The sequence below is a fragment of the Emys orbicularis genome, chromosome 3, assembly GCF_028017835.1.
Source record: "Emys orbicularis isolate rEmyOrb1 chromosome 3, rEmyOrb1.hap1, whole genome shotgun sequence".
NCBI lineage: Eukaryota > Metazoa > Chordata > Testudines > Emydidae > Emys > Emys orbicularis.
Genome location: NC_088685.1, coordinates 86,263,150 through 86,275,059, shown reverse-complemented (window position 1 = coordinate 86,275,059; position 11,910 = coordinate 86,263,150). Strand labels below are relative to the sequence as shown.

Here is an 11,910-nt window from a genome sequence, read left to right as displayed (position 1 = left end):
TAAAACTCCCCATTTGCCACTGGGAAATACCATGTTCACTGTTCCCACCTCTCATATAAAAATAGTAATTGTCAGTGCAGCCGAGTATCAGTCATCATACTTCTGGAGAGGTAAACAGGGAACAGAAATGCAATATGAGGCTCTGTATTGGGTGTTCTTTCTGCCCTTCCAATACAAGCAGTTAGATTTCTTAATGTTAGGGCTGCTCTTTAATATGTGACTAGCACAGGCAACTTTCATGATTATTTGGAAAAAATATAGAAAGTCAAAGATTCCAAGGAACCCCTTGACAGACACTCATCTCTGCTTTAGTCATACAATTGTATGATTCTAATGCTTGCTTTTATAATATTTTTTCATTGGTGTTTTAAAGATATGGGGCTAGATTCACCTGTCCACTCTAGTTGCTTTACTAGTAAACAGTTGCTTTGCAACCAGTGCAATTAAAAGAAAAAAATAATACAATTAATTCTTCTTCAAGTGAAGGTGCCTATGTATGTTCCGCTTGAGGTGCACATGTGCTCCACATGCCTGAGACCAGAAGATTTTTGTTGACAGTGTCATTGGTCTGCACCTGTGCCCTTCTCCTCTTTATGCTCTGAACTTAGGGCATAAGATACCATGCAAGCTAGGCTTCTCCAGTTCCTTTCTATCACAACCTATTTAGTGGCTGCAGCATTAGCTAGCATTCTTGTTCAAAAACTGTAGTTAGTTGTACATAGTTTTAAAACCTGTTTTTAGATAGTTTCCAGTAGTTTCCAGTAGTTTTTAGACACGCCCAAAAAACTTCCCCTGTACACTATAATACAGCTTTAGCATTCCATCACACAGTAACTGCTACAGTGCTCCTAATGTACTGCTATAATGTACAGCCAGTAGGTGGCGCTGTGTATAACATACCTTACCTGAGCTGGCAACAGGCATAGCTGGGAATGTGTTAAAGTATCTGAAAAAGAACACATCTTTTGTATCCGTTTCCATGATGGAAGTTCTGTAGCCAGTCCAAATCTGGTATTTAATCTTGACCTGCTAGCAGCAGCCCTGCAACCTACTATCTACGAGGAATATACGACAAACACTCTTAAAAGAAATGTGAGATACACCCCTCTCTAAAGGGCTGGTCTACACTGGGGTGGGGGATCGATCTAAGATACGCAACTTCAGCTACGAGAATAGCGTAGCTGAAGTCGACGTATCTTAGATCGATTTACCTCGGGTCCTCACAGCACGGGATCGACGGCCACGGCTCCCCCGTCGACTCTGCTTCTGCCTCTCGCTCTGGTGGAGTTCCAGAGTTGATGGGGAGCGCGTTCGGGGATCGATTTATCGCGTCTAGACGAGACGCGATAAATCGATCCCCGATAGATCGATTACTACCCGCCGATCCAGCGGGTAGTGAAGACGTAAGTCTTCATCCATAAAGAAGACTTCCTCTCCAACACCCTCTAAGTCATGTGGATTCCGCACCCCATTACAAGAGTGTCAGTAGCTCACAAGGAGCACGGTACTGATTTCCCCACACCATTGGTTCACCACTGACTCATACCATTGACCAGTCAAGGCATAATAAAACCACCAGTACCACCCATCAATATAAAAGCCTCCTTTTCCCAGCCCAGCATCTCCCCAATTCTAGACATCTGGGCTTCTCCCCTCCAATCTGCAGCTCATGCAAACAGATCAAAGACTTGGTGCCACATACCCTGGCTACGCTTCCTTTGTTCCCACTTGCCGCCAGATTCTCTGTCTCTGGCTGCAGTCAGTTGGCAGTTACACTGTTCCTGCTCCTTTTATTTCTACTTTTATTTTTTCACTTTTTTTCAGGCACTGGTGAGCTTCTTTTCTCCTCCCTGGGTCAGTCTTAAGCTTAAGTTTAATTCACCCTGCGACTCTGCTGCAGCATCTCCCTGCTGGCTCCTCTGCCCCTATCCATGCATGGTAGAGAGGCCAAGAAAGCACCAGATCAAATCCAAGCAGTGCTCTATTTGTGAGGCACCTTCCTGGGTTCAGAAGACAATAAACTGTGCCCAGGCTGCACCCAGCTAGCTGACCCTAACTCTGTTAGTTCTTGCGGCTAGGAGTTGGACAGGCATATGGAATCCCCTACCCACCAAAGCAGCCACAATTCCAGTGTGGAAAAAATGGACCAGGAAGCACAGGGTAGAGCAGGGAAAGTCTCTGAAGATGAGGAAAACTCCAGGCAGCTGACTCAGGGAGTAAGTCCCAGAGGATCACTGTAGAACAAAGAGGGGAGGCTTGTAGGACCACAGATCCTCACCCCTCTGTGTCTTAAAGTGGGTCCTGGATGCCCTTGGTAAAGAAGCAGGACTCTTAAAGGCCCCCCCCTACCCAGTTCAATCAGAAAGACTCTAGTAATGAGTCCCTTCCCCCCTCACCCTCTTGGGGCAATGGGACCCAGCGTGGGAGGACTCAGAGGGAGAACTTTCCAGAGGACTTCAGGCACTACGAAAGGCAAACTGCAAAAAGTATCTCCAAAGTGTCAGGGAGCTCCTACTCCTGCAAAGCACGTAAAAAGAGTAAAGAAATATAAAAAAGGAAAAAAGGGGAAATAAAAGCACAGAAAATCCAGGAGGTACAAAGTCCTTGGATGCCTCTTCCTCCTCCCCCTCCTTCATTGAGGGCAAATCTACACTACAGTGCTATATCGGCGCAGCTGTACTGATGCAGCTGTACCACCGTAGCGTGTCTGGTGAAGACATGCTAAGCTGATGGGAGAGTGCTCTCTGGTCAGCATAATTACTCCTCAGCGAGAAGTGTAAGCTACATCAGCAGGAGAGCATCTCCTGCCGACATAGCACAGATATGGACAGTGTGAAACTTGCATCACTCGGGGGGGAGATGGGGAAGGGTTTCATACCCCTGAGCGACATGAGTTAAATCAACTTAACCGGTAGTGTAGACCTGCCCTGAGGAAGGTGAGGTATCAGACTCTGATTACAAACAGGACCAGGGGAAAACACAATATAGGGTTTTTCCGTCCTGAGAAGTTTGAGGCCATGGGCAGAAAGGTTTTCTCCTTGATTCAAGTCCAATCTGAATAGGTTCCTGAGAGAAAGCCTCAGAGTAAATTTCTCTCCTTGAAATTCTCTGCTGAAGCTATGATTTCCCCTGCACTCCTCCTTCCAGTATGTGATCTGGGATGATGGAACAGACTGATACGGGCTAGCACATTAATAAAAATGACCTCCAGTTCTATAAGATACAGGAATCAAAGCCCCCTGTCACGGAGATCCTGCAGGTAGACATGGCTGTAGCATCTCTAGCAAGGGATATCATCATTCCCTCAGAAGCAGAGTTCTACCGTAAGGAACCAACAGATAGAAAATTGGAGGCCACTTTCTAGAAAGATTTTGAGCCCTCCTTGGACACCCTCAGAGCATCTCTAACAGCTATCTGCTTTGCAAGGGATCTGTCTTCTGACTGGAGGATCTCAGAACCCTAAAGGACAGAGATCATCCTGAATTTGGCTCCATTTTAAATAAAGTTTCCCAAGCAACAGCATTTGTAGCTGATGCCTCAATGGATGCAATAAGCAACAGAGGGTCCTGTGGCACCTTTAAGACTAACAGAAGTATTGGGAGCATAAGCTTTCGTGGGTAAGAACCTCACTTGCATCTGAAGAAGTGAGGTTCTTACCCACGAAAGCTTATGCTCCCAATACTTCTGTTAGTCTTAAAGGTGCCACAGGACCCTCTGTTGCTTTTTACAGATTCAGACTAACACGGCTACCCCTCTGATAATGGATGCAATGAAGTTCTCAGCCGGGGTTATGACTTCCAGCTTCATAGCCAGGCACCACCTAATGGTTCTAACCCTGGAAGGTGGATACACACTCTAAGAAGATCCCATGCTCGGCCAGATTTAAAGGTTCACTCTTTTTGGAGGGAACAGCTAGACAAGGTAGTGGCTGACAATGCAGCAGAAGCCAAGCAGTCACTCCCATCATCACTAAGTGTTCTCAGGAGGGAATACAGATCTGCCCTCGGACAAAGGTGCTCCTTTCATCTCTTGTCCTCACAGAGATATCAGTGAAGGGACAACAGATTCTCCAAAGGAAAATCTTGGAGCCAACTTTCATGGAGGAAGCTCTGCACCTCCCAGTACCACTTTATGCCAAAGATTGCACAGGCCTGTGGCCAGGGCTGAAGCTAGGAGGCGGAATTTCCATTTCACAAAGGAATGGTTTGCATCAACCATGAACCCATGGTGAGCCAGGGATACTCCCTCAAGCTGCAAGCTCCACCTCATCTGCTCTTCATCCAGTCTCCCATCTCCAACGACCCTGTAAAGTGTAATCTGCTCCAGAACAAAATATCTCATCTTCTGGATATTAGAATGATAGCATTCCCTCAGAAGATAGAGTCCCAGAGTTCTATTTCATATTCTTCATTGTTCAGAAATACAACAGGGCAATCACAGCCATTTTCAACTTAGAAAGTCTCAACAAGTGGAAGGGTATGGTGGGGATTTGTGGTCCCACAAGCCTCCTGGCTTTGTTCTACAGAGGTCCCCTGTGACTTACTCCTGAATCAGCTGGCTGGAGTCCTCCTTGTCTTCAGAGCCTTTCCCTGCTCTGTGCTTCCTGGTCCATTTTTTCCATGTTGGAGTTATGGCTGCTTTGGTGGGTAGGGGATCCCACATGCCTATATGACTCATAGCCCCGAGAACTGATTGAGTTAGGGTCAGCTGGTGGGGTGCAGCCTGGGCACAACTTAGCATCTGCTGAGTCCGGTGAGGCTGCCTTACAAATGGAGCACTGCTTGGATTTGACCTGAGCCAAGACTTCTGAGGTTTGCATGTGGCAGGAAGCATTATTAGCGCAGAACACTCCTGTTCAGCCAGTTCTCTGCCCACAGGATCTTTACAAAGATGGTGGTGGTTACAGCCAGACTCAAGTCACAGGTACCCACCTGTACCCTTCCCTAGATGACATCCTGATCAGAGCTCCATCTCAAGCCACAGTGCACAGAGCCACAACTCAGGCACTGAATATCCTGGAAGTGCATGGCTTCATCATCAGTCAAGAAAAGTTACTTGATTCCATCAACCAGAATAACTATGGGAGTAGACATAGAAACCTCGATAACAAAAATCTATCCATTACTCTAAAGGTTCTAGAAAAACCCAGGATCTTATCACCATGTTCCAGAGCTGCAGGAGGCCTACCATAGCACTGTGTCTTCAATAGCTAGGACTTCTCACATCATGTATAGGGATCACTCTATGGGCACGATCACACATTAGGAGTCTTCAAGCCTTTATTGTAAAGGTGGGGACCACTCCCCAGAACACATGAAAGATCAAGTGCAGGTTCCAGTGCCAGGGTTCAGCCCCCTAAAATGGTGGTCAGCCCAAGCCAACATTTGCAGAGGCATGCCAGTATGTCTTCCAGATGCTCTACTTCTTACAACTGATGCCAGGCCTCTGGAGCACAGAAGAAATAGCTCACAGCATAAACTTTCTAGAGCTGAGAGTGGTCAAGCTGGCTGGAAAATGGTGTCAGACATGTCTAGAGGAGAGCCGCTTCCTGGTTCAGTCTGACAACACAACCACTGTTGCATATGTGAACAACTAAGGGGGAGCAAGGAGCCCACACTACACATGGAAGCAATGGAAATAATGAGGTGGGCAGGGCAGCTTCTCCTTTCCCTCAGTGGGATCCACATAAAGGGGACTTGAACCAAAAGGCAGACTGGCTCATCAGTTGCAGGATCAACAACTCTGATTGGTACCTGAATCGGGAAGTTTTCAACCTCATTATTCAGATGTTTGGCCACCCTTCAGCCAACCTGTTTGTAAATCATATGAACACAAAGAGACCAAAATACTTCACCAGGGAGATGGACCCCAGATCCATGGGGACCAGATGCTTTATCACAAAGATGGCTGCAGATGGCCATGCTCTCTTCCCACTCCTAGTGAAGTTGGTCCAGAAAATAAAGTGAGAGCAGGCCACAGAAATACTGATACCTCCCCATTGACTCAGGAGACCTTGGTTTTCTGACTTGATATTACTGAAAATGGAGCCTCCATTTTAGCTTCCATCAGGACCAGGCATTCTCTCACAAGGTCCTTTTTCTCCACCCAGATCTGACCTAGCTTCAACTGGCAGCCTGGCTATTGAGAGAGAAGAACTTGTATCACTGGGCCTGTCCTCAAAAGTCATAAAGACTGCTTTCATCTGGGAGAATATTGACACAAAGCATATTCCTCTATCTGGTCCAGATTCAGTAGCTGTTGCCAAGAGCACAGTGTCAATACCAGAAATCCAGAATCCAACCATTTTGGATTTTCTCCAAAAAGGTATCAATAGATGTCTTCAGCCCAGCACCATAGCACGTCAAGTGTCTATTCTTCATAGCATTTGTAGGATCCACTGGCTCCCTAGCAGAAACCCCCCGGTAACCAGATTTCTTAGAGCAGTCTGGCTATCTAGGCCAGCGGACAGACCACTCTTCCCAAAAGGGGACCTACCACCCATGTTGAGAGCCTTGATAAGTCATCCCTTTGAACCTCTGACTTCAGGGCCAGCATTCTACCTGCCCTTCAAAACTTGCTTTCTGATAGCTATCACATCTAGCAGTCAAGTGTCAGAGCTAGCAGCCTTATTTATGAAAGTATGTATTCACAAGAAGTCTGGAATCATTTCTTGCTAAGATGAACTCTTCCTTCCACACTTCCCAAGATGTTGTTCTTCCCTTGTTCTGCCCAAGACCACAGCATCGGACTGAAAAAATGTGACACACCTTAGATGTCAGGAGAGCTCTCTACCTCAAATCCAAGAGAAGGTCAGGAGTCCTATTCATGTCCTTCCATGCAAAATACCAAGGACTCATGAGTTTCCACATCGTCCACTGCTAGATGGATTAGGCTATTCATTGTGGAGGTTTACAAGCCCTTCCTATTCTGGAAGGGATCAAAGTGCAGTCCACAAGAGCCCTAGCAACCTCGTGGAGGGCAGAACAGGCAAGTGCATTCACCTCGGAAATATGCAAAGCGAGCACTTGGTCAACAACTAACACTTCATTATGCACTATAGGGTGGACTTTCTGTCATCCGCAGGGGCCTCCTTTGGTAAGAAGGTGCTGCAGGCAGTGGCTAAGAAATAATATTGCCCTTTGATCAATTCTTTCAAAGTGGGGGTACCTTCTCTTTCTCCTGGTGACGTCTTCCATAACTCTTTCTATATCTGTTCACTGCTTGCTACTTCCCATATGTCCCAAATTGTGGGAGATACTGGGCTGATAATTTCCTTTCTGGTAGCAGTGTCTTCCACAATCCTACCTACGCTACATGGCTCAAGGGCCAAAGGTCAGATATTATGTGGGATCATTATCATGTGGCCATTTTGTCTACTGTACATAGTTTGTTACCTCTGGAGCATTTGTTGTTAATATTGTTATATAAGTCGTTTTCATAGCTTTGGAATAACTCAGCTGGTGGCAACTAGGAGCAAAGAGAGATGGCCAGGATGTGCCAAATCTTTGATTCACCTGCGTGAGCTGCAGAGTGTGTGTGTGTGGGGGGGAGTAGCCCAGATGGCTGGAATTGTGGGAGACACTGCTAGCAGAAAGGAAATTATCAGTAAGAAATGTTCTGTTCCTCCAATGAGCTTGGATACAGTGGGAGAGCTTCACCACCCGATCAAGACATGGGGTCAGCCCCAAAAGAGGCTCCAAGATCTCGTGGTGCCCCTCCCTTGCTCATAGGAGGGACTACCCAACTCAGGACCAGAGGTACGCTTCTCCATGGAGACTGCCTCATTTTCCCTATGACTCTTCACACTGGCATTACTGGGGTCACACCAGGAGTCAAGACAGGCTTTCCCTTTCAGAGAAGAACCTCAAACCCCTCAGAAGCAATATAAGGAAGAGGAATGCCCTGACCAGGAAGAACTGCTCGCCCCAGTGAGGTTATCATTGTTGTCCCCAGATGGGATGGTTGCACCAGCCTCACTGCCACCATCTAATGACTACAGACCCAGGAGCTCCTCAGAAGCATTTCAGATTCATTCCAGACCACCTGGAGGAAGTATAGGATATACCTCATAAGCTACTGAATGTCCACCAGAATGTTGGTACCAGTAAGGTGGCACTGCCAATTAATGAGGCCATTTTAGAACCAGCCAAGATGATCTGGCATACTCATTTAATTCATTCATTTGTCTGTGAAGGTTGCATTGCTGGTTGCTATCACCTCAGCCAGAAGTATAGGTGAGTTGGGGGCTATACGGCCTTCCATAAGGATAAGGTTTCCTTGAGGTTACATCCTAAGTTTATGTCTAAATTAATTGCAGAATTCCATCTGAACCAGGTCATCCACATATGTGTCTTCTATCTGAAGCTCCAGGCCACCAGAGAGGACAGAAAGCTCCACACTCTGGATGTCCATTGCGCTTTAGCCTTCTATCTACAGAGGATGAAATCCTTCAGAAAATGTCCCAAACTGTTTGTTTGTCTCCTTTGCTGAATGCATGAGAGGAGAAGTTATCTCCTCACAGAGACTGTTGAAATGGATATTGGGCTGCATCCTGCTGTATTATGAGCTGATAGCGACCCTTCCTCCTCAAGGCGTGAAGGCTCACTTGACTAGAGCACAGGCTGCAATGGTAGCTTCATTTTGAAATGTTCCTCTCCTAGAAATTTGCAGTGCAGCACAGCAGCAATGTGGGGCTACATTCATACATTTGAGAGACATTACACTTTGGTTTAGGCCTCTTCGGCAGAGCGGTCCTTCATTCTGTGGTACAACAGAGTTCCTTGTGTCCTCCTCCTTAATGAAAATTGCTTGAGAGTCACTTCAAATGGAATACCATAGGGACCATCACTCAAAGAAGAAAAGAGAGTTACTTACTTTGTACAGGTTTCAGAGTAGCAGCCGTGTTAGTCTGTATCCGCAAAAAGAACAGGAGTACTTGTGGCACCTTAGAGACTAACAAATTTATTAGAGCATAAGCTTTCGTGGGCTACAACCCACTTCTTCGGATGCATATAGAGTGAAACATATATTGAGGAGATATATATACACACATACAGAGAGCATGAACAGGTGGGAGTTGTCTTACCAACTCTGAGAGGCCAATTAAGTAAGAGAAAAAAAACTTTTGAAGTGATAATCAAGATAGCTCAGTACAGACAGTTTGATAAGAAGCAAGTGTGAAAATACTTACAAGGGGAGATAGATTCAATGTTTGTAATGGCTCAGCCATTCCCAGTCCTTATTTAATCCTGAGTTGATTGTGTCTAGTTTGCATATCAATTCCAGCTCAGCAGTCTCTCGTTGGAGTCTGTTTTTGAAGTTTTTCTGTTTTAAGGTAGCCACCCGCAGGTCTGTCATAGAATGGCCAGACAGGTTAAAGTGTTCTCCCACTGGTTTTTGAGTATTATGATTCCTGATGTCAGATTTGTGTCCATTAATTCTTTTGCGTAGAGACTGTCCGGTTTGGCCAATGTACATGGCAGAGGGGCATTGCTGGCACATGATGGCATATATCACATTGGTAGGTGTGCAGGTGAACGAGCCCCTGATGGTATGGCTGATGTGATTAGGCCCTATGATGATGTCACTTGAATAGATATGTGGACAGAGTTGGCATCGGGCTTTGTTACAAGGATAGGTTCCTGGGTCAGTGTTTTTGTTCAGTGATGTGTGGTTGCTGGTGAGTATTTGCTTTAGGTTGGGGGGTTGTCTGTAAGCGAGGACAGGTCTGTCTCCCAAGATCTGTGAGAGTAAAGGATCACAATCAACTCAGGATTAAATAAGGACTGGGAATAGCTGAGCCATTACAAACATTGAATCTATCTCCCCTTGTAAGTATTTTCACACTTGCTTCTTATCAAACTGTCTGTACTGAGCTATCTTGATTATCACTTCAAAAGTTTTTTTTCTCTTACTTAATTGGCCTCTCAGAGTTGGTAAGACAACTCCCACCTGTTCATGCTCTCTGTATGTGTGTATATATATCTCCTCAATATATGTTTCACTCTATATGCATCCGAAGAAGTGGGTTGTAGCCCACGAAAGCTTATGCTCTAATAAATTTGTTAGTCTCTAAGGCCTGGTCCCCACTAAGCCCCCACTTCGGACTAAGGTACGCAAATTCAGCTACGTTAATAACGTAGCTGAATTTGAAGTACCTTAGTCCGAACTTACCGCGGGTCCAGACGCGGCAGGCAGGCTCCCCCGTCGATGCCGCGTACTCCTCTCGCCGAGCTGGAGTACCGGCGTCGACGGCGAGCACTTCCGGGATCGATCCCAGAACATCGATTGCCTGCCGCCGGACCCTCCGGTAAGTGTAGACGTACCCTAAGGTGCCACAAGTACTCCTGTTCTTTTTACTTTGTACAGTATCTGGACTTCTTCGAGATGTATGATTCCTATCTCTATTTCACTACCCACCCTCCTTCCCCTCTGCTGCAGAGCCTTATCCTATGGCTATTTGTGGTAGAAAGCTAACTGGAGAGGTGGTCAGCCTGCTCCACCCCTTATGCCCTTGGTTGGGAGCACAAGGAGAAGTAACATCCTGTACCTACTATTCCAATCCCGGCCCTATACTAAGCAGTGACTGCTTTAGAAATGCAGACATTGCTTTTGGGGGTTCAGTGTCAATGTCTGGATATTAATGCATTTTAAATTATGCATACATGCACAAGCTTGACCTACAATACATTTTTTGAGAAGTCCTGTCTCTTGGCTCTATACCAGTAGCATACTACATTTATGTAAGTTATGAAAGTCATAGTTTTACGGAATATGAACAACATTTTGTGAATAAAACATTGTGTTGCATTGATGTCTAAGTGAAAACTGAGTGTTAAAAACAAAATATTTTTCAGTTGCTAAGAAGTTTGCAAGTGTCTATGGGCTAATGCGCTTATCTGTGGGAGATGCTATACGACTAGTGTTAAACAATCAGCCAGAGAGCGAGTTGGCACTTATGTTAAAGTGGCATCTTCATAAAGGACTGACTGCACCTGATGAACTGGCCATCCAGGCTCTAGAAGTGGCTCTGATGGATCATGTGTGCAGCACTGCTGGGTAAGAGGTTTGTCTGTTTGTTTGTTTTTGTAAGATAACATTCTTTTCATAAGGATTGATTTGCATAACCATAATGAAACAAGTGGTTTCACTAAAACGTGTCAATGGAACCAAACATTTGTCTGTTAAGAAGTTACACTTTGGTCCTGTCCACAGCACGATTTTCTACAATTCTCAAGTAAGAATATTTCACTTTCCTCCTTTACCTTTAATATTTCACATTTTCTGAAATATATTTTTCAACCAAAATGACAGTATTTCATTGTACACTGAAAATTCCTGTTTCTTTCTCAATTTTGATGTCTCCCCCAGTCTGAGACATGAGGACTGCACCTCTTACTACAAATACCAGTGGCAACTAAGGCCTGGTCTACACTGGGGGGGGGGGTGTTGATGTAAGAAACGCAACTTCAGCTACCGTAGCTGAAGTCGACATATCTTATTCCGACTTACCTCCCGTCCTTACGGCGCGGGATCGACGGCCGCGGCTCCCCCGTCGACTCCGCTACCGCCGCTCGCTCCAGTGGAGTTCCGGAGTCGACGGGGAGCGAGTTCGGGGATTGATATATCGCGTCTTAACGAGATGTGATATATCGATCCCCGATAAATCGATCGCTACCCGCCGATACGGCGGGTAGTCTGGACGTACCCTCAGACTTATCCATAGAGCTCTGGGACTCCGCTGTACCTGTTCTGCCCTTGCACAAGTTTTTTTCTCTCTGGTACTGCAGACTGACAGTTCAGTGCTCCCATTTTGTTTTTTTAGGAACAGCCAGCAAATAAAATCTGTCTTCTGTCCCCTAACCTCTATGGAATCCAAATTTCTAGTAGGCTGTCCCCAGAATGGAACTG

The 11,910-nt window shown here is 45.8% G+C and overlaps 1 protein-coding gene across 1 annotated transcript in view; it reads left to right on the top strand.

The window, feature by feature from the left end:
* The window catches only part of AK9 (adenylate kinase 9), a 180,696-nt gene that overhangs the window by 142,388 nt on the left and 26,398 nt on the right, over positions 1 to 11,910 (top strand). Inside the window, exon 34 of the mRNA XM_065401415.1 lies at positions 10,857 to 11,058. Coding sequence (XP_065257487.1) covers positions 10,857 to 11,058 — 202 coding nt within the window. The remainder of the gene's footprint in view (positions 1 to 10,856; positions 11,059 to 11,910) is intronic.